This window comes from Capsicum annuum, chromosome 8, assembly GCF_002878395.1.
Source record: "Capsicum annuum cultivar UCD-10X-F1 chromosome 8, UCD10Xv1.1, whole genome shotgun sequence".
NCBI lineage: Eukaryota > Viridiplantae > Streptophyta > Magnoliopsida > Solanales > Solanaceae > Capsicum > Capsicum annuum.
The window spans coordinates 147,290,838-147,311,646 of NC_061118.1; the positions used below are offsets into that span (position 1 = coordinate 147,290,838).

Sequence of the window (20,809 nt, forward strand, 5' to 3'; positions counted from 1 at the left end):
CCTAGCAACTTAGACGTAATTTATACTAAGGAGATTTTGTCTAGTTTCACTCCACAATCCATATTGTGTTATTGTATTTTTTTTTAAAATATTTATTTTAAAAATAATGAACTAGAGTTCGCGGCAGTGCAGATCTGCTCCTCTCCTTTAATTAAAAAGTTCAAAAAAAGATCCTTATGCATATCTTCCAAATTTTCTCAGAATTATCACAGCCAATAATTGATTATTAATATATAAATAGTGATTTGATGGATATGCTACGGTTAAATAATTTCATAACATATTCTGCATTGTTTTTTTATTTCTTGTAGTCCAATTTATATGGCATGACCTGAATTTTGAGAGTCGAATCTCTAGTTTTGACAGTTTGAAAATGAAATGATATGCCTATTAATCTGCTTCTTAAATCAAAATAAAGAGCTTTAAAAGATCTGCCAACAAAGATCATTGTATCTCCAAAAATTATAGAACAGGTATTCTGTTCTGCAATTAATATATGAACTTGTTTGATCCTCGGTAATAACTAAACATTTTTATTTGGGGAACACATGTAATATACCCTTTGGTACAGTCATCTAGTTTACCAGCATATCAAAGTATACACTATATATACTCCTCGACTGTATATGTATACGATGTGTATATTTTACTAAAGTAACCTATGAATTATGCTTGGAAATATAAATTTGATGATATACACTTTACATAGTCATTTAATGATATGGGTAATATTAGAAAAATACAATAAACTTCTCTTGATTTCCCATCTGTTCATTTGGAAAATTATGTTCCCTAAAGGATCACATGGTTGGCTTTTTTTCATTTGTAAGTTCTTGGATATCAATGAATAAGCTTTTATGGGAACAATTATGAAATCCATAAATCCACCAATATTCCCATTTCTATGAGAAATCAATTGAAGTTCCAAAGAACAGTGTAATTAGAATTCACAAATGATTTAAGGTCCTGATTTTGGCATCCTATATATATGTTCTTCACCACTTTTTTCATCAAGCACAAAAATCCATTTGCTCTTTTCACCTTTCTTTACTACATGTCCATTTCTTTTCTCTCCTCCTCTTATTAAATGTGCATAACATCCTGATCTGCTTCTACTTTCCTTCTTTCCAAACTCTGTGCTTTTACCAATCATAGTAACTTCTAAACCTTTACCAATGGGATGTTGTAGTGACCTTACCTTTACTTTATTCTCAACTTTCTTCAAATGTCCTCCAACCCCTTTCCTCCCTTCTACATTATTCGTAACGACCACTGATCTTTTAGGATTGACATCGAGCTTCTCCATCAACATGTTGTAATCATTCGTCTTGCAATCGACGAGGGAGAAATCGATGTTCTCATAATTGTGTAAGACCTCAACAGGGTCGCCTGTTTTGAACTCTACCATGTCATTTAGCCCTGTTTCTTGAATTAAATTTTGTGTTTCGTTGAGTTTTGGCTCGGGTATAATGCACACTAGTTTCCCTCCTGTTTGTCGTGCTGCTGCGGCTAAGGCCACGGTTGAGGGAGAGCCTTCGGTGGTGACTTCGACTATTAGCTTGGCGCTCATGCCCGCTGCTAAGGCTGATAAGAACTCGTTGCACTCTGGTTCTTGTGTTCCACTACATGCATTGCACATCTGCTTGTGTTTACCACACTGCAAATCATTTCAATAAACCAGTAAGTAAATGTGCAGTAGCGAGCCGGGATTTTCACTATGATATGAATAAGTAAACACACGAAGAAGTCAAAGGAGGTGAAATATCTACTATAAATGCACAAAAGATAAATTTAACTATGTATAGACAGTGTTATTTAGCTTTAAAAAGGAAGTTCTAATAAACCTCTCGATCCTACCTGGCTCCACCCGTGGTTATATGTTTAGCTTAAGCGGGCGCTGATGATACTTGATTTATTTTTCAAGTGACAACTAGTTTCAGTTAATTGGCATGATCTAATAAATCAGAAAAAAGAGGGGATTGAAGAACATATCCTTGGTTTGATTACATTACCTGAAAATGTTTTCTTTAAGGATTAATATTGTAAAAGGCATTGTCAATCTTAAATGGATATAAATGCTTTGTCGTAGGAACAGACGGATGATTTTTATTTTTTATTCTTAAAATCAGACTGCAAATAGAGGATGAAATTTTTGACAAGGTAAACTAAAAGAATATATCGAAATTAATAAATGGAGTCATTCTTTTCATGTTACACAAGGAGGTTAATTTTGTTGTTATTATTATTTTGTTTTCTGGAAAATACATATACCTCTTAATCTCTTTGGACATACATACATGCTTCTAATTTGTTCCCCATCCACAGGTAACAATATCTCTTGATATGACTACAATATCAGAGCCCAAAACCACAATTCCAAAAGCTTAATTAATACGACTATTTACCAGGAATCAGTTTTTTTTTTTTTTTTTTTTTTTTTTGGTTAAAATTACAGAATTAGATCAAATTTACCGGAGTCTGAGTCGTGTCTTGTCCTTTGAGTCCTCTCTATGCCTCTGGTGTCCTACCACACAACATAGAGCAGAACAAATAGAATAAAAGGAAGAGATAAACTTACCAACTTGAGGGTGTCAATATATGCATTGGCAGCATATTTAGGGGACCAATCCATTCTAAGGATCAATAATTAGCGTTTCAATTAGGAAACAAAGACAAATTGTACAAATTAAGAAGAAGCTTGTTGCAGAATGCCTTGTTTAATTTAATCACCTCCTTAATCTCTCTCTCCTCTTCCTTGTTAGGTTGTTAAACGTTCTCGCAGTGTGTTATTTTTTTTTTTTCCAACGATAGATATTACTATGTTTTAGATATACCAAAGAGATATTTAAGGACGTTCGTATTAGATGTGTGATGCATATATGTGATTAATAACGAGGATAAACCGTGGTTTAATCCCAATTTATCCGTATTTTTTGGTGGATTCAACTGATTGACTTATCTCCCAAAATCTACTTTGAATTTTTTTTTAAAAAGAATCTAGATAAGTAGTAAACTTTTTGTCACAAAAAGTATATTCATGTAAAACTAGCATTAAAATTTTCACTTTTGGTTAATTTCCCTCGAATTTATGTCTAGCAGTAATGAAATTCTTGTTGAAATCTTTTAACGAATGTAACAACCCTTTATTCAATTAATCAAATACCTAGTCTATAGTCTATGCAATACATAAGCAAATGTGAAAATTGGATCACAAACTTGTCCAAATTAAAGGTCTTTTGTCAACATTTATAGCTTCCCCTTAATGTAGTTTGAATGTACCATTCAAATAATTTTAGGAATCAATTTACTTTATTTTAATTTAGACGTGACATTTAATTGATGTTTTCATAGGAAGTTCAATATCCACATTAAAGCATAATTATATTCGGATCACATGTTGAGGATTCAAATATGTAGATCATACATTGCAAAGCCTATTTTGAGGGCAACACTTCCAAAATGATTAAAGTCAAACCCTTTAAGATTTAATTACTCCCTATCACAACTTTTATCAAAATTACTTTCAATCCCGAACTTTAACCATCCAAATACATCACTTAACGCCGATATATCACCGATCGGATACATCACTGCTCACAACTCCAACTCCATCCAAATACACCATTTTGTTCACCATTAACACACAAACACTAGCAGAACACTCCCCTCTTTCCAAATATCACAAGAGCCGACACCAGCCCAATCTCCATCTCCAGCGAACTTACGTAGCCGGAGCAAATATATATTCGCTCTCTTTAAGGAGATTCAAGCCCACTGCGGCATAATCTACACCGATCTAACAGTATATCTCGTGACTTGTCCCCTCTAGGATACAACAGCCCATCAACGATGTACAACTCAAACAACTTCGGATTAGTTAAAGAGTCCAAAGCTCCACTATAAGAACACCTTCCTTCAACATATATTTACTCTCTTTGTATAGTGAATATAGTTAAACACTTAGAATATTTTTTTTTGCCTTAACTCTTTCTTTCACCAATATAATTACTCTTTTGTATAGTGAATATAATTGTAGATTTAGAATATTTTCTTTGTCTCAACTCTCTCTTTCACTACTTTTTCATATCTCTAATATATTCTAGTCCATGCAATAACATGCCAGACCACCTCTATTTATAGGTGAGGTATTCATCCTTGTACTGAACAGGAATAATGTGGTGTAGTAAAGTGGATACTGGTTGGATATTACATGAGTTACAAACATAATTACATAGTATATTGGGCAAATAAAGACTTAATAGTTATAGGAGTTTCAAGAAACTCTTGACCACATTCTTTCACTAACAAATGTAAGTAATAATACCCATAATACATAATTTATACCCACTAACATAGGCACTTAATATATTAATTTAATAATAAAATAAATATACACCAACACTTATGTATCAGTTTCACAAATCTAATTCTGATACATAAATTTTATGTATCGTTAATACAAAAAATCATTTCGATACATAATTTTTATCATAGTTTCAGGAGACACTCATTTCGACATATAAATCTTATGTATCAGTAACACAAATCTCATTCCGATATATAAGTCTTACGTCTCGTTAACACAAACAAATTATTCTGATACATTAACTTTTCCATTCTTTTTAATAAGACGATGATCTATCATCTCATTCAATATATGCCAAGTATTGAGTCAATTTGCAACAATTTGGTACATATTTACATCTAAATTTAGCAGTCCACAAGTTTGTTTGGGACCTATGCCTCCTCAGAAAAGTGCAACACTTTCCTCAACTGTCAACAGCAAGTCTCAGCTATTTCTCTATTAAGCCTGTTGGAGAGCAACAAATGGCACATGGATCACCAGTAATCTTAAAATAAAGGTTAATTAATTACACCAGCCACCGACTTTTAAATGCTTATTTAAAATCATTATCTTACAAAATACTCCGTTCGTCCACTGCGATATCAATTTTTACTTGTTTAGATTTGAAAAATTAAAAAATAATTTAAATAATTAGTACTTTGTAATTTATTTTTATTATTAATTATAGTTATTTTTTAAAATCTTTAATTTATTATATTTAAAGGGTGATATACTTATCATTTTATTAATTAATTATTTAGAGGTGTGTCAATTCAAACATACACAAGTACAATAAACGAAGAGAGTAATTTGTTCACAAGAAAGAAGTTTCCAAAGTTAATTTGAAAAAAGATGTGCTAAATCAAACAAATATAGATAAATACATCACCCGAGCCTCGCTATAAATAGGATATTTGCGTTAACCAACAATAATTAAGTCTCTGAAAACAGAATATTTTTCATTTATACTTTTTCCCCTTTAATTAAGTCCATATTCTTAAGCTTTTCAGAAAACTAATTTCACACACACAAAAAAAGCATTCCAGCTATTTAGCCTGTTTGATCGAGCTTTTAAACTTTATTTATCTTGAAAATATTTTTTATTAGAACTTTGTGTTTGATCAATAAATTTTAAAGAACACTTTTGAGCAACAATTAGTGTTTGGCCAAAATTTTTAAAAATAAGCACCGGCCAAAGAAACTATATGTAATTAGTCTAAAATCTTTATTCCAATGTTAGATCATTATCGAAACAGTTGTGCCAATTTAATGGAAGCGTACCTTTTGTGGTTGAAATCTATCTACTCTCTGTGCACCCAATAAAGCTAGGCTTCCTTCAGATTCTTTAAATATTATTGGAGCAGCCAAATTTGTTCATTGTCGTGACAATAGTGCCAATTCATATGATCTTTTCACTTAATTAATATAGAGTACTATGGTGGAACTGGAAACAATATGGTTAATCTCCAACCTATACTAACAACAAAGAATTCAGATGAAAATGGAGAGGAAGAAGCATTATTATTGAGTCCAGCTTCTCGAATGTTCCATGAACCTAACTACAATATTCACATTATAGCAATCATGGGTTGGAAAGTAGCAATTGATATTGATTCTGTCAAAGCTGAAATACTAGGCAAACTGCTTAAACACCCACGCTTCTCTAGTTTGCAGGTAACTTATAAGTACAAACTAATTAACATCAATTTAGTCTATGTATTTACTTAATTTGTCTAACTAATCACTCTCTTGCATGACATGCAGATTATATTGTACAGCTACAACGATTTCATTTTATCTTTTCGTTTCTTCCTTTCACCTTAATTTATATATATGCTACTTCCTAACAACGTAAACAATATCAAGTATGTTTCTATTTATTTTGACGGTTACTTCTGTTGCTTGTATTTATTTTTCTAAATAACCACTAAGAGTTAGTGGCTTAGTGCATAAAATTTGGTACTAAAATTTTAAATATGTTACGTACAGGTTACGGATGAGAGTAATGGCAGTGGAGAAATGAGATGGGTTCGGCCACGACAGTAAACATAGATGATCATATTATAGTATCCCAGCTGAAACAAATTGCCGATAATAATATGGACGATATAGATAAGTTGGTCGAAGAGTATATATCAAACCTAAGCATGACAACTATTGACATGTCGAAACCTCTATGGGACGTTCACATCCTAAACATGAAAACCTCACAAGCCGAGGCAATTTCTGTTCTCCGTTTTCATCATTCTCTTGGAGATGGAATCGCCCTCATGTCCCTTTTACTCTCTTGTTTTCGGAAAAGTTCTGATCCTACTTCTCTCCCAACACTCCCAGTTTCTTCGAAGGACAAATCGAATTTATTAATAAGCAATAATAGAAAAAATATTCGGTCATTGATGTGGCAGTACCTCGTGAAGTTCTGGTTGTTCATCAGGCTTTTGTTGAATACTGTTGTTGATGTTTCACTTTTTATAGCGACTGCTTTATTCTTGAAGGATTCTCAGACACCTTTTACAGTTGCACAAGGATTTACGAAGTCTACTCGTAAGAGATTTATCTATCGGACTGTTAGCTTGGACGATATTAAATTTATAAAAAGTGTGACAAATGCTGTAAGTAATCCTTAGTCTGGTAAGTTGTACTTATTAATTTGAACGCTATAAGTAGTCCTTTTTTCCTTTTCTTGTTAATTTAGACGGTTAATGACGTTATATTGGGGATAACACAAGCGGCTTTGTCTTGTTATATCCACCAAAGATATGGTAATTAAGCTCCTTAATTAGCTCATTATATACTTGTTAGAAATGTAGTTTTAGATACGAAGGATTTACATCAGGAGTTTACCAACCAATGGTTTTACCAAGCAGGACTGCTCAATTTCACTCTGTTGAGATTAGCTGGTAACAATTAGCTCAGCTAAAGCTTAAGTTAGTTAGGGGCAGTTTTGTGATTAATGAAAAAGAGCTAGTTAGTTAGAAGATCCTTTCAGATATTTTTGATTCATTACATGCGTGTATATATACATATGAAGAAATGAAAGTAGTTATCAATTCTACAATTCATCATCTTCTAGATTCTTCTCTGTTTTCTCTTTACTAACTTCACCTTCCACAATGGTTCTCCAATGGAGTTTCTAGGTTAAACACTCGATTAATTCATCATTTTGACATGGTATCAGAGCCAGGTTCTCTTCCGCAATTTCATCAATTTTTCTTCCTCGTTTTTCAATTCTCTTCCCTCAATTTGCTGTTGCAATTCATCGATTATTGTTCACTTTTGATATCTAGTTGTTCCTCTTTCGTTCTCCTTGATTTCGATTTGTTGTTGCTATTCATCGAATATTGTTCGTATTCGATTGCTCCGATAACCATCAGTTTTTGGATTGTGCTGTTCTACGCCAAATTTAACCCCAAAAATGGCTTCCACTTCTTCTACAAGTGCAGCTCAAAGTTAGGAATATACCGACTTCAACAATACTGATTTCAACAATGCCCTGTATATGCACCCATTAGAAAATGCAGGATCTTCAATCATTCCGATTCAATTTGACGGCACGGGTTACAGATCCTGGAAGTGTGGTGTTCTTCGGGCATTATTTGTGAAGAACAAAATTGATTTCATCAATAGGAAGGTCCCAAAACCAGCACCTGGTTCGTCTGAACTCGCACAGTGGGAGCGATGTGACGATATGACAACTTCATGGATTTTGAACTCTTTATCAAAGGATTTGAGTGATAGTTTGCAGAATGTAAATAATGTTAGGGAACTTTGGGAGGAATTAGAGGATAGATACGATCAAACAAATGGTGCAAAGTTGTTTCAACTTCAGCAAGAAATTAATGACCCCATCCAGGATAATCTAGACATCACAGGGTATTATACCACTATGAGAAGACTCTGGGAAGAACTTAGTGCTTTAGATAACAATGCTCAATGTACCTGTATATGTATTTGTGGTGGAAAGAACAAAATGTATAAAACTGAACAAGATAGGCGTCTGATTTAATTTTTGATGGGACTGAATGAGGTTTATACTGTTGTTCGAGGAAGTATACTGATGATGAACCCTCTGCCAACTATGGCGCAAGCATTCTCCATTTTAATCCAGGAAGAAAAACAAAGAGAAGTTAGGCCTAGCAATTGACTTCATTTGGAATCTTCCTCCCTACTTGTCAAAGGGCATAATGGATACAAAAACTCAGGTGCAGGTTCTGGCAACAACTTCAGGAAAAACTATACATCAAATACTAATGTATATAGGAATGGAAGCAAAATTGTGTATACAAACACAAACTTATCACCAAGAAATTTTCCAAGCTCATCTAACTATACAAATACAGACAATTCTAAATCACATTTGTTTTGTAATTACTGTAAGAAGACAGGCCGCACAAAAGATAAGTGTTACAAGTTACATGGATTCCCTCTGGATTTTATGTTCACAAGAGGGAGAAATTCAGCATTAGCATCAAATGTATTTGGTAGCACTGATGGTGATGGTACCAGAGTTGCTGCAAACAACAATTCTCAGCAGAAACTTGAGCACAACCTTATTAAGGAACAATACAGTCAATTGCTGCAATTGTTGGGGAGTTTTCATGTGAAAAGTGATGACACAAGTGAAGATACAAAGGATCTATCAAATGACTTTATTACTGGTCATGGAGCTGTGAATCCAGCAGGTATTTTGGCTTGTTACTCCTCTATTACTGAGATTGGTGATCTATCTTGCAATTGTGCTACCTTATCTGTTGACTTATGGATTATAGACTCAGGAGCAACAAACCACATGACCTGTAATAAATCCTTGCTAACCAAAATTAGGACACTACCTTATCCCTTCTTAGTCAGTTTACCAAATGGATACAAGGTCAGGGTGACTGAAATTGGTGATGTATGTTTGAGTTCAACACTTATCTTACATAAAGTATTGTTTATAAGTACCTAGCTTCAAGTTCAATTTGATTTTTGTTCATTGCTTAACCTCCAATCACAAAAATGTTGTTAGTTTTAATAACTCTTCCTGTCTTATGCAGGGCCCTTCACTGAAGAGCCCTCTGGGGATTGGTAGAGCAAGGAATAGGTTGTACTTCTTCTGCCTAAAATGTCACAGCTGTTCACATTCTTACTTTACTCCCTCTGCAAATTCTGTTGGTGGCTGCTTAATATTGTCTAATAGTTCACCTCGTATATCTATCTTATCTCCACCTAGTCATTCACCCAAACTATATGTGTGTGACAATCATGTTCATTCTAGTTTGAATAAGCAAACTAATGTTTCACAACCTATTCCCCATGTAAATTTTTCATCTTCCAGTAATGAAAAGGTCTGCATTATGAATACTAGCAATCCCATGCAGTTTATTAAAAGTTTGTGTTTTGTTAAGACTCATGATTCACATTCATCTCATAGAAACAATGTTGATCACCTGTGGCACACTAGACTAGGCTATGTACCTTTTGAAAAAATGAGAACCTTATCCTCCATACCTGTATCTTTTGCCCAAAGACAACCTTAGCTTTCACATGCATTATTTGCCCAATGGCCAGGCAAGCAAGATTACCTTTTGCTGTAAAATATTTATCTAAAACTGATGAAATATTTGACCTGTTGCATATTGATTTATGGGGACCATACCATATACCAACACACGAAAACCAAAAGTATTTTTTTGACTATAGTTGATGATTTCAGTAGGTCAACATGGACTCAACTGTTACACAGTAAAACCAATACCCTGCAAACCATTAAAGCTCTCATATCTTGGATTGAGAATCAGTTCAAACATCAGTTAAATCAATAAGAACTGATAATGGTTCAGAATTCACAAATAAGGAAACATATGATTTTCTGCAAAACAAAGGAATCATACATCAAAGAACTTGCTTGAAACCTCTAGATCTCTATTATAACACTCCAAGCTTCCTATCAAATTCTGGGGGAAATGTGTCCTAACAGCTACTTACCTCATAAATAGACTTCCCAGTTTAACACTACACAATAAAATACCTTTTGAGATATTGTATCATAAATTATCCACTTACTCACACCTTAGATCATTTGGATGTCTATGTTTTCCTGTGACTCTCAAGACACATAAAGATAAGTTGGAACCAAGATCCACACCTCATGTATTTGTTGGTTATCCATTTAATACTAAAGGGTATAAGGTCCTAGACTTAAGCTCTGGGAAGATACATGTTTCCAGAGATGTTGTTTTTTCATGAGAGCATTTTTCCTTTCGCATTAACATTTCCTGATTCTAGCCTCAATTCAGTATTAAAAAAAGCTTAGTCTAAATCCTCATATATTGAATTCTAATCATAGTATTTTCAATGATAACCATATGTTGAGAAGGGATATTGCTAATGACGTCACTTATGACTTTGATCTAAGGCCTCAAAGTAACCTTGACATCATATTTATTTCAGACACAAGAACTCCAAACACTACTGAGCCTTATGTCTCAGAACCAATTGAAACACAAAATTTAACTGATACAACTCCACTTCCAACATATCCTGAATTTGTAAGCACTAATCATAATACAGTACCACTTAGAAGATCAAGTAGAGCACACACTCTGCCCTCTTATCTGAAAGACTACAACTACACACTACCTACTCACACGCAACATACTTCACTCACTTTTTTTTTTCCTAGTAGTCAATAGCTATTGCACATGATATTGAACCATCCTTATATGAAGAGTCAACCTTAAGCCCTGCCTGGAAAGCAGCCATGACTCAGGAGTTTGAGGCTTCATATGCAAATAAAACTTGGGACCTAGTACCTTTGCCTGCAGTTGAGAAAGCTATAGGATCTAAATGGGTATACAAAGTCAAGTACAAGGCTGATAGGTCTATAGAAAGGCTGAAAGCTAGACTTGTAGTAAAGGTTTACACTCAACATGCAGGGTTTGACTATACAGAAACATTCTCACCTGTGGTAAAGATGACCACAGTGAGAACCTTGATCAATTTAGCAGTCAGGAAGGGTTGGAATATGTACCAGCTTAATGTAAATAATGCTTTCCTACATGGAGATCTTCATGAGGAAGTTTACATGGGTGTTCCACAAGGTTTAGAAGTGAGTGACAATAGATTAGTATGCAGGTTGAGGAAGTCCTTGTATGAACTAAAGCACGCTAACAGGAAGTGGTATGAGAAGTTAGCCACTGCATTACAGTCAAGGGGTTACATACATTCAAATAGTGACTACTCTTTATTTTACAAGAAGAGTGGGGCATGCAACCTATTTGTTGCTGTGTATGTTGATGATATAATATTAACTGGAACTGACATAAATGAGATAGAGTTATTGAAAATATTCTTGCATAATCTGTTCAGGATCAAAGACCTTGGCAGGCTTCATATCTTTCTAGGCGTAGAGATCCTCTACAAGGACAATGGGGTGGTAATTACACAATAAAAATTTGCTGCTGATTTGATCGAGGAGTTTGATTGCATGAGCTACAACACAACTAATGCACCTCTTGATTGCAATCTGAAACTAAGTTCAAAAGAAGGAGTAATGCTTGCAGGTCCAACATACTACAGGAAACTCATAGGAAAACTGAATTGTCTCACTCATACTAGAATGGATATTGCTTACAGTGTTCAACATCTCAGTCAATTGCTACAAACACCAAGAGAACCACATCTTAAGGCAACATTTCATGTTTTGAGATATCTAAAAGGTGATCCATCTCAAGGACTTTTCTTGTCCAAGAATAAAGATTGTAGAATGAGTGCAACTTGTGACTCATGTCCTGACTCAAGAAAATCTACAAGTGGTTATATAGTATTCATGGGAGACAGTCCCATTGGGTGAAAATCAAAGAAACGGACTATTGTTTCATTGTCATCAACTGAAGCAGTGTATAGAGATGTAAGAAAGGTTGTTGGAGAGTTGATGTGGTTGGAAAGACTGATGAAGGAGTTGAATGAATCTTGTGCTCTGCCTATACAGGTATTCTGTGATAGCCAAGCAGCTATTCACATAGCAAGAAATCCAGTTTTTCATGAACTCACGAAGCACATTGAGGTGGATTGCCATTTTGTTAGAGATAAACTACAAGAGGGGCTCATCACATTACAACACATCTCCACAACTGAACAGCTAGCTGATATACTGACCAAAGCTCTGAGTGGACCTAAGCATTCTCAAATTTTAAGCAAGTGATCAGTGAATATATCACCTCCAACTTGAGGGGGGTGTTGAGATTAACTGGTAACAATTAGCTTAGCTAAAACTTAAGTTAGTTAGGGGCAATTTTGTAATTAATGAAAAAAAGCTAGTTAGTTAGAAGATTCTCTCAAATATTTTTTATTCACTACATACGTGTATATATACATTGTAGATGAAGAAATGAAAGCAGTTATCAATTCCGGAATTCATCATCTTCTAGATTCTTCTCTGTTTTCTCTTTACTAACTTCACCTTCCACAATGGTTCTCCAATGGAGTTTTTAGGTTAAACACTCGATTAATTCATCATTTTGACACGCTCAACCCCAATTTTAGATTTCATGATGTTCTCTGTTTATCTGTTGTCTTAATTTGTTGCCCAAATTTCCATGTAAATAATTGCCTTACCAACACATTGTAAATGGCACAATAGGCATGTAGATAAGTTATCATGCTAGGCAAGAGTCATACGGTTATTTTTGCCAACAATTTTTTTAGTTTTTTTTTTTTAAATTTCCTTGTGGCTTTGGAATTAAGACTGAAAGTGATAATCAAGACATGACCAATTTGGCCCCGGTTTTTTCTTGGAAGAGAGAGGGGGCTAAAATGCAATCAATTATACTAATTAAACTAGCTTACTATGATTTGTTTCTTCTTAATTAACCAGATGTTGAAGTCAAGATGAAGTCTTCACTACAACAAATGAGATGCAGAGCCACTGTTCTAGGGAATCTGAGACCAGCTTTAGGAGTCCAAGTTAGTATTACTCCATTACCTACAAGATTGATGTAAAAATATTTTGTTTAAAGATTCATGTACATTGACAATTGTTTATTGCTATATATGTAAGAATATTTTTATTGTATATGCCTAATCGATTAAGTTCACATGACTATATATGACAGGCTGTAGCTGAAATGATTGAGAAGAATGCCATAGTAGTACAAGGAAATTGTTTAGGCTTTGTCATAATTCCTATAAATATAGCCCAATAAGAAAATCCACTGGATTATGTTCACAAAGCTAAGATATCAATGGATCGAAAGAAGCGTTCTCTTGAGCGTCAATGCACCTTTTACATTTTACAGCTTTTCCTCAAGTTCTTTGGCTTTAAGGTACTCCATTTCTTTTTCTCTTTACACCTTAAATTATTGATGTTTTTACTTTCATTTTATTTGTCATTGGAGTGTAAATGTAACATTTTATTGTTTGTATTGGCCATGATCTCCTAGGGTGCAACAAAACTTGCTCAAAGAGTTCCATCTCAGACAGCATGAGCCTTTTCAAATGTAGCCGGTCCGCTTGAAGAAGTTTCTTGTGCAGGCCATCCATTGACATTCCTTGCCCCTACATGCTATGGCCAGCCCACAGTAAGTTTTTCCGTCAACCAAGTAAACTATTTTCAATCAAAGAAATACGAGTTGAGATTAGTTAGATGAATCTTTTGTTCTCATACCGTTACATTTGAAAGAAAAATGATCTACTTAGGCCAAAATCTCTAAATTCAAATGCCTATTGTAGGGGCTAATGGTTCATGCGTGTAGTTATGCCAAGAAGTTAACATTTGCTATATCAGTTGATGATGAAGGAATGATTCCAGATCCCTAAGCAGCTTGGCGATGATTTTGTCGATTCATTTATGCTTATCAAAGAAGCTGCCCTCTCAAAATTGAGAACCAAAATTGATTAGCTCATCAAACATTTAGCCTCTCAATAGAACTTGAATCTTGCTCTTTATGTGATGATCGTACATTTATGGTATGTACATTTATTGCGTGCTAAAAATGTATATTTGGTTATATAATACAATATATGTCATAACATGGTCATGAAGTAGAATTATCATTCTTTCGTTTACTAATGTTATACAAGGTAATTTGACCGCGCTTAGCGTGATGATTAAATAAATTAATGGTCTTTACTAACATGAATATTAAAAAAAAAAATCGTTAGAGCTAAAAAAATATTGTAAACATTTTCAATCTTAATTGAATAAAAGGATTTACATTAGGATTAGATGGGGAAAACATAGGTTGACTAAAGCACTTACTACATGCTGCTAAATATTCATATCAAGAATTTTATCACAATTTCAATTGAAAAGGTTATTCCTTAACATTTCTCCCAGCATTATAAGATATTAATAACGATTTAAGAAAAAAGATAAAAATATTAAGCTAGTGTTGGGTAATAGATTTTGATCATTTATCTTCAAATATCTGTTTGATCATGAAATTTGATCTAAATTTAAATATTTATCTTTAAAATATTTTTAAATTATTAAACTTGGTTCAGACTTGTTTCTGAGATATTTTACTCCATTCACAAAATTTTATTTTTTTCCCCAAGTAAGATGCTTATCCAAATATAATCTTAAGTTACAAAAATTACAACTTCAAGATCCCTAGTCAAATAATAGCTTAGTGTTGAGAGAAGAGAAAATTTATTTTTCCTTATTAAATTAGTAACACATAAAAATATTTTTTTACATTTAAATTGCACTAGTGACGAAAAATGAGGACAGAAAATGAAGCAAATTTCAAAGACATCACAATGAGAAAACAAAACGATCCTTCTAGAAGTTTTCACTCTAAAATGCCTAAAAGCCAAATAAATATTCTATCAATTAATAATCATTTCATAAGAGAATTGAACTGCTAAAGGATTAACATTTTAAATAATTAATAAAATACAAAAAGAGCTAAAGTATAAAATAACAAAAAGAAACAAAAGTAATGAGATGGAGGTATGCTGGTGAAGTGCTTAAAATTTCAAGCTCAAAGAATAGAGATCGGTTTTTTTAATCATCTGTGTTGATCATCCTTGAAAAGTAAATCCGTTCAAAGATTGTTGGGAGTTAGTTGCAGATATTATATGAGATACATTTTTGATATGTTATCGACCAAGTTCTTGATTCATAATATCTTCAATTTCAGATGATTTATCATATTCATAAGGTAAGATAAGGTCTGAATATATGCTATCCTCTTCATATCTCATTTGTGAAATTACACGAGATATGTTATTGTTATTATTGTTATCCATCATGTCTATAAAGTTGCATGATACAGAACATATAACCACTAACAAAAAACTATATGAAACCACCTCTCCTTTTTTCAATTAGCAAGACAATGCAAAAGTAGATTACACAAGCCATTGTTAATTATTTTTAAGAAAGTTTGGACAGAAGGAAAAAAAAAAATGTATACATTGTCCATCAAGCAGTCGACCAACCTTTCATATAGGTAGAAATCCGCATGAAACCTATTAGCAAAATAAATACACAATACTTAAATTATATAAAGAAAAATGCATTTTGCCATGTCCTCAAAAAATTAAAGTAAATCAAATTGGTCATTAATTTTTGTTTTATAGTTGGTTGGTCATTACAATATCTCCCAACTCTCAAATACAAAACAAAGTTGTGTGTCCTTATAAGTTGTGTAAAACCACACGCCTTAATAAAGAAAATTTTAAAAAGAAACTCTCTAACATTAAGTCGTGGATAGCCCTATGTTTTTACTCATTTGGTCTCTTTCGAGAAATAATTAAATTATCCTTTTGAAATTTTTATTAAAAAAAGTTGTCCGGACTCAAAAAAATAAAAAAATTGTCCTTTTGACTTAGGAATAAAAAAAATTCACAAAAAAATACTAGTAAATGTAGAGGGGTAAATGAAAGATTAAATTGGATGCTTGCAATGTTGGTTGTTCACCTTTACATGACTTCAATGGAGTCCTTATATATATATTTACATAACGTGAGAGAGCTAATTTTATGGAGAGTCGTTATATTTTACAAACAAATAATTCAATTTAAATCTTCTAAATATTACATACTGACTCAATACTTTTTCACATTCACGTCAGAGCCTCATGAATATGCTTTCAGAAAATGCAAATAAACATATATACACATTTCAAAAGAGTGAAAATACATGTAAAAAAGCTTTTTTTAATAAAAAATTTAAGAATAAAAAGAAATTAAAAAAAAACTTAGTTAAGACATAAAAGCAACAAACCGCTTGCACAAAATCTTTTTTGGAGTGGCTTGACCCATGCATGTTTAATGATCATCTGTTAAAACACATCCCATGAATATCTAAAATTAGAATGGATTGAATAAGATTCTTTCTAAATCAAACATTAATCCATGAACCTCCTGCCACTAACTTCTCCTTATATATATGATTACTGTCGACACCTAATTTCGTCCCTCCCCGATATCGTTTTTACCCATTTTTACTTTATCCTATCGTGTACCTTCACCCATGTAATTATACCCCGCAAAAATACAAAAAATAACAACTTAAAAAAAAAAAAAAACTCCCTAACAAATTTAATCCTATTCTAACCAACTTTACACCTCATCCTATACCCATGTGACCCCACCCCACCACGTGAGATCTTTCTTTGCCTCACCCAAAACAGAATAAGATTCCAAATAAAAGAAGGGGCCCATAAGGAAAAAGAGGGGGATCTCCCTTTTCTTTTGGAATTCATCATCAAAAATACACATAGAGGACAGACACACACAAGATCCTCTCCATTCATAGACCCAATTCACCTGGGAGAAGACTGAATTCTCACGAAAACAATACAACACACAACCATAGTTCTTCTTCCTTTTTCGGCTAATCTACACTCACACGAAGGAGAGAGATATAGAGAAGGGAGAGAATACACGCACACAGGGAGAATCAGAACACGCATACAGCAACACCATTTCACACACCCGCGCGCTGAAACAGAGAGAAAAAATGGGAATGGAAGCTAATAACTGAGAGACTGAACGGAGAGAGAGGAGGGAGATCTTACGAGAGAGGATTTAGGGAGGAGGAAAGCAACATCGCCACTGTTAAGCTCGTCGGAGCTCCGGTGACGCTATAACAGTGACCGGACGAACCCCCAAACGATCGAACTCGACCCAGTTCCACCTGATTCCGGCAGCTCCGTCGAAAAATGAGAGAAACAACAAAAAGGGCCTATGAATTTTAGTGCTAGCTTCATGTTGCTTTTTCAATTCTGATTTGGGTTGGTGAAAAACGAAGAAAAAGGATATATCGAGCTCGGATTGGTTTGTTGAGGTTCGAATTCGAGGTTCATCATCGCAGACTCTACCGAATATAATTGAAATAATACATCGAATTGAGAAAGCTTTAAATCGAGGTCCAATTCTACTCTTTTCCTCTTTTTATCTCATCATTTATTATATTTGGTGTGTTGGATTAAATATCATGTGTTGCTTGATCTTTGTTGATGATGAATAGTGATTTGTTTTGATTCGTGGTTGTTTCCCTTGATTATAGATTGTACGGTAAAATGGTATCTCGTTTGAGAATTAAAATTAATTTGGGGGTGAAAATTGAAAACTTGACATAATTGGTGAATTTTGGTTAGTTTTGATTCATTGGTTGTTTGACTTGAAATAAACGTTAATTGAACTTGGTAGTATCATGATACGTCGATTGGTTTAGGCAAACATAGGTTGGGTAGGCAAAGTTTAGAACTCGTGGCTTTGGTTGAATGTTGGAAATTCTGTGGAATGTTTAAAATTTTGTTGAATAGTTTTATTTCCTCGCACTAAAAATTTATTCATTTGGTCGGGGAATGCCTGAGGGATTTGTATTGATTTGGCCTGGAAATGCCCCGAAGTATCTGTATATATTTATTCACCGGGGAATGCCCCGAGGTATATTGTACCCGGAGGACGTTCGTGATGAAAGCCCGAGGCGTCGGGTAGAGCATTAGTCTAGAATTAATTTAGAATAGGATTTATTTTTAAGCATTTTTCTATTTTTGGACTGTATAATTGGACTGGACACTAAATTTTGGATTTGTTTTGTTTCATGTGTTTGATGGATTGTTTTATGTGTTTTTGTGTGGTTTATACATTTGTAATGTCAAATTAGCCACTACGCTCTACCAAGCGACCGTGGTCGAACCACGGGATCGAGGGGTGTCTAACACCTTCCCCTCGGTCAACAGAATTCCTTAGCCAGAATCTCTGTTCGCAGATCAGTTTTATAGAGTCAAAACCGTTTTGAAAAAGGATATTCATGGGTGACTTGGCACACCTGATTTATGCCAAGTGGCGACTCTGAGTTTTGAAACTAATGAATCCTTTTCTAAACAATCGTTTTCTTTTGTCACTTAATAATAAAAACCCTTTCGAACCTTAAACCATAATCTTTTGGAGTTGAGAAAAGGGGTGTGACAATTACGATAGATAATGATGTGATATAAATACCATTAAGTAGAATAAGAGTAGTAACCCACGTTCTTAGTGATTTTCAATTAGGAATATGAAAGATTTGCATTATAGACATGTAATTTTGTCCCTCTCAAGAGTATATTTTTATCCATTTACCCTGACTTTGCCGTAAACCTTCACCCATATGATAATTTCCCACTAGAAAACAAAATAACAAACCCAGTTTCCAATATTCTTTTGATAACAAAAATTAATCAAAATTTTGACAACACATCACCACCCCACCCCTATCCCTATGCCACCTATACCCTAGGCTGCCCCCTCCACTCACACGTTTTCCATACATATACGCACACCACTACAATACACTGATAGATACACACTCACACCTCACTGAAAGAGATATACACACACTAATACATACATACACACTCACACCAGAAGAAGAGAGGAGAGCAGCAATTATACACACACTCCATTTTCCATGTTCATAGAAAATACACTCACACACACAGGACTCTCAATAAACTCACACCCATCACATGCCTCACTAAAAAAGTCTCACACATACTGAAATTCACTCTCAATTCACACAGCAACAAAAACTCACGCACACGCATGTGTCACGCCCCTTTTTTTAACTCCCAAAAGAATTCATTTTAAGTTTGAAAGGGTTTTTATTTATTGAGGTGACAAAAGATTGAAAATTGTTTCGAAGAGGATTCATTATATTCAAAACTTAGAGTCGCCACTTGGCATAATCCGGTGTACCAAGTCACCTTTGGAAAATCCTTTTCAAAATGATTTGACTCTTTAAGACTGGTTTGCGAACAGAGATTCCAGCTAAGGAATTCTGTTGACTGAGGGGAAGGTGTTAGGCATCCCTCGATCCCGTGGTTCGACCACGGTCGTTTGGTGGAGTATATCGGCTAATTTGACATTACAAATGTATAAACCACACAAAACACATAAAACAATCAATCAAACACACGAAACAAAACAAATCCAAAAATATAATTTCTAGTCCAATTATTACAACCCGAAATAAAAAAGGTACTAAAAGGTAAACTTACACTAATCCTAAACTATGGTCCAATGCTTTACCCGATGCCTCAGGCCTTCATCACGATCATCTCCCACCATGTACAAAATGATTCGGGGCATTCCCCGATGAATAAATACATGAAACTTCGGGGCATTCCCCAACCAAATGAATACACTTGAATAAAATGCGATAAACTAGGAAGAAACATTCACACAACACATTCAAACATTCAACCAAACACAAGTTCTAAATTTACCTACCTGAACCTACATTTGCCTATCTGTTTCAACATATCATAAATCTATTACGTTTCATATCAACAATCAATAAAAATTGATCCGAATCTAACCTTTTCGTCGATTTTTAATTCCACCCCCAACTTCCTTTCTCAACCAAAGATTAACACATACTTCGATTATCAATTCAATTTTTTGACTCAGAATCCAATATCAACAACATCAACATAATGAAAATTAAAGCATGGTAATCATATGAATTTCAGATGAATGACATAAGAAATTCCCCAAATCATCCAATCTCAAATAAGCCAATTCAACAAATTAAGATAAAGAAGAGAGGACGGGTTAAAGAAATGGACCTTTCGATAATCGATTTCTATTGATAATAAGAAAATCCTGACTTGGAATTTTGAATAAAACCTCAACAGCGATGAGTCCAACTCGGATAGAGAAATAGCAACCCAAAACTGATCACAACAATCCGACTAATGTAGACACCTAATTTCATCCCTCCAAGATATCGTTTTTACCCATTTTTTTCCTTATCCTACCGTGTACCCTCACCCATGTGATAATCCCTACACAAAATGACAAAAATAACAATCCCCTAACTAATTTTATCTTATCCTAACAACCTACCCAATCAAAATAAACCACATCACACCCATACCCTCACACCTCACCACCCCACCCTCTACCTACCCACCAATTCCCCTACCCCACATTTTTATTCAATTTAAAACCAATTGACAAAACAACACAGGTGGGGGGTTT

General features: G+C 34.1%; 1 protein-coding gene and 1 pseudogene across 2 annotated transcripts; one reads left to right on the top strand and one right to left on the bottom strand.

Moving 5' to 3' along the window:
- Positions 1–517: 517 nt before the first annotated feature.
- LOC107879764 lies at positions 518–2,835 on the bottom strand. 2 transcript variants are annotated; one of them, XM_016726713.2, is made up of 2 exons: positions 2,579–2,835; positions 518–1,657 (listed from the first exon to the last, which is right to left on the bottom strand). In XM_016726713.2, exons 1-2 carry the CDS (start codon positions 2,630–2,632, stop codon positions 959–961), a joined length of 753 nt encoding a protein of 250 aa, XP_016582199.1. In that variant the 5' UTR covers positions 2,633–2,835; the 3' UTR covers positions 518–958. The 2 variants fall into 2 exon arrangements, with proteins under 2 accessions (XP_016582199.1, XP_016582200.1); XM_016726714.2 differs by having other exon boundaries at positions 2,473–2,587.
- Positions 2,836–5,678: 2,843 nt separating this feature from the next.
- On the top strand, positions 5,679–14,392 carry LOC107839325 (annotated as a pseudogene).
- Positions 14,393–20,809: the final 6,417 nt, after the last annotated feature.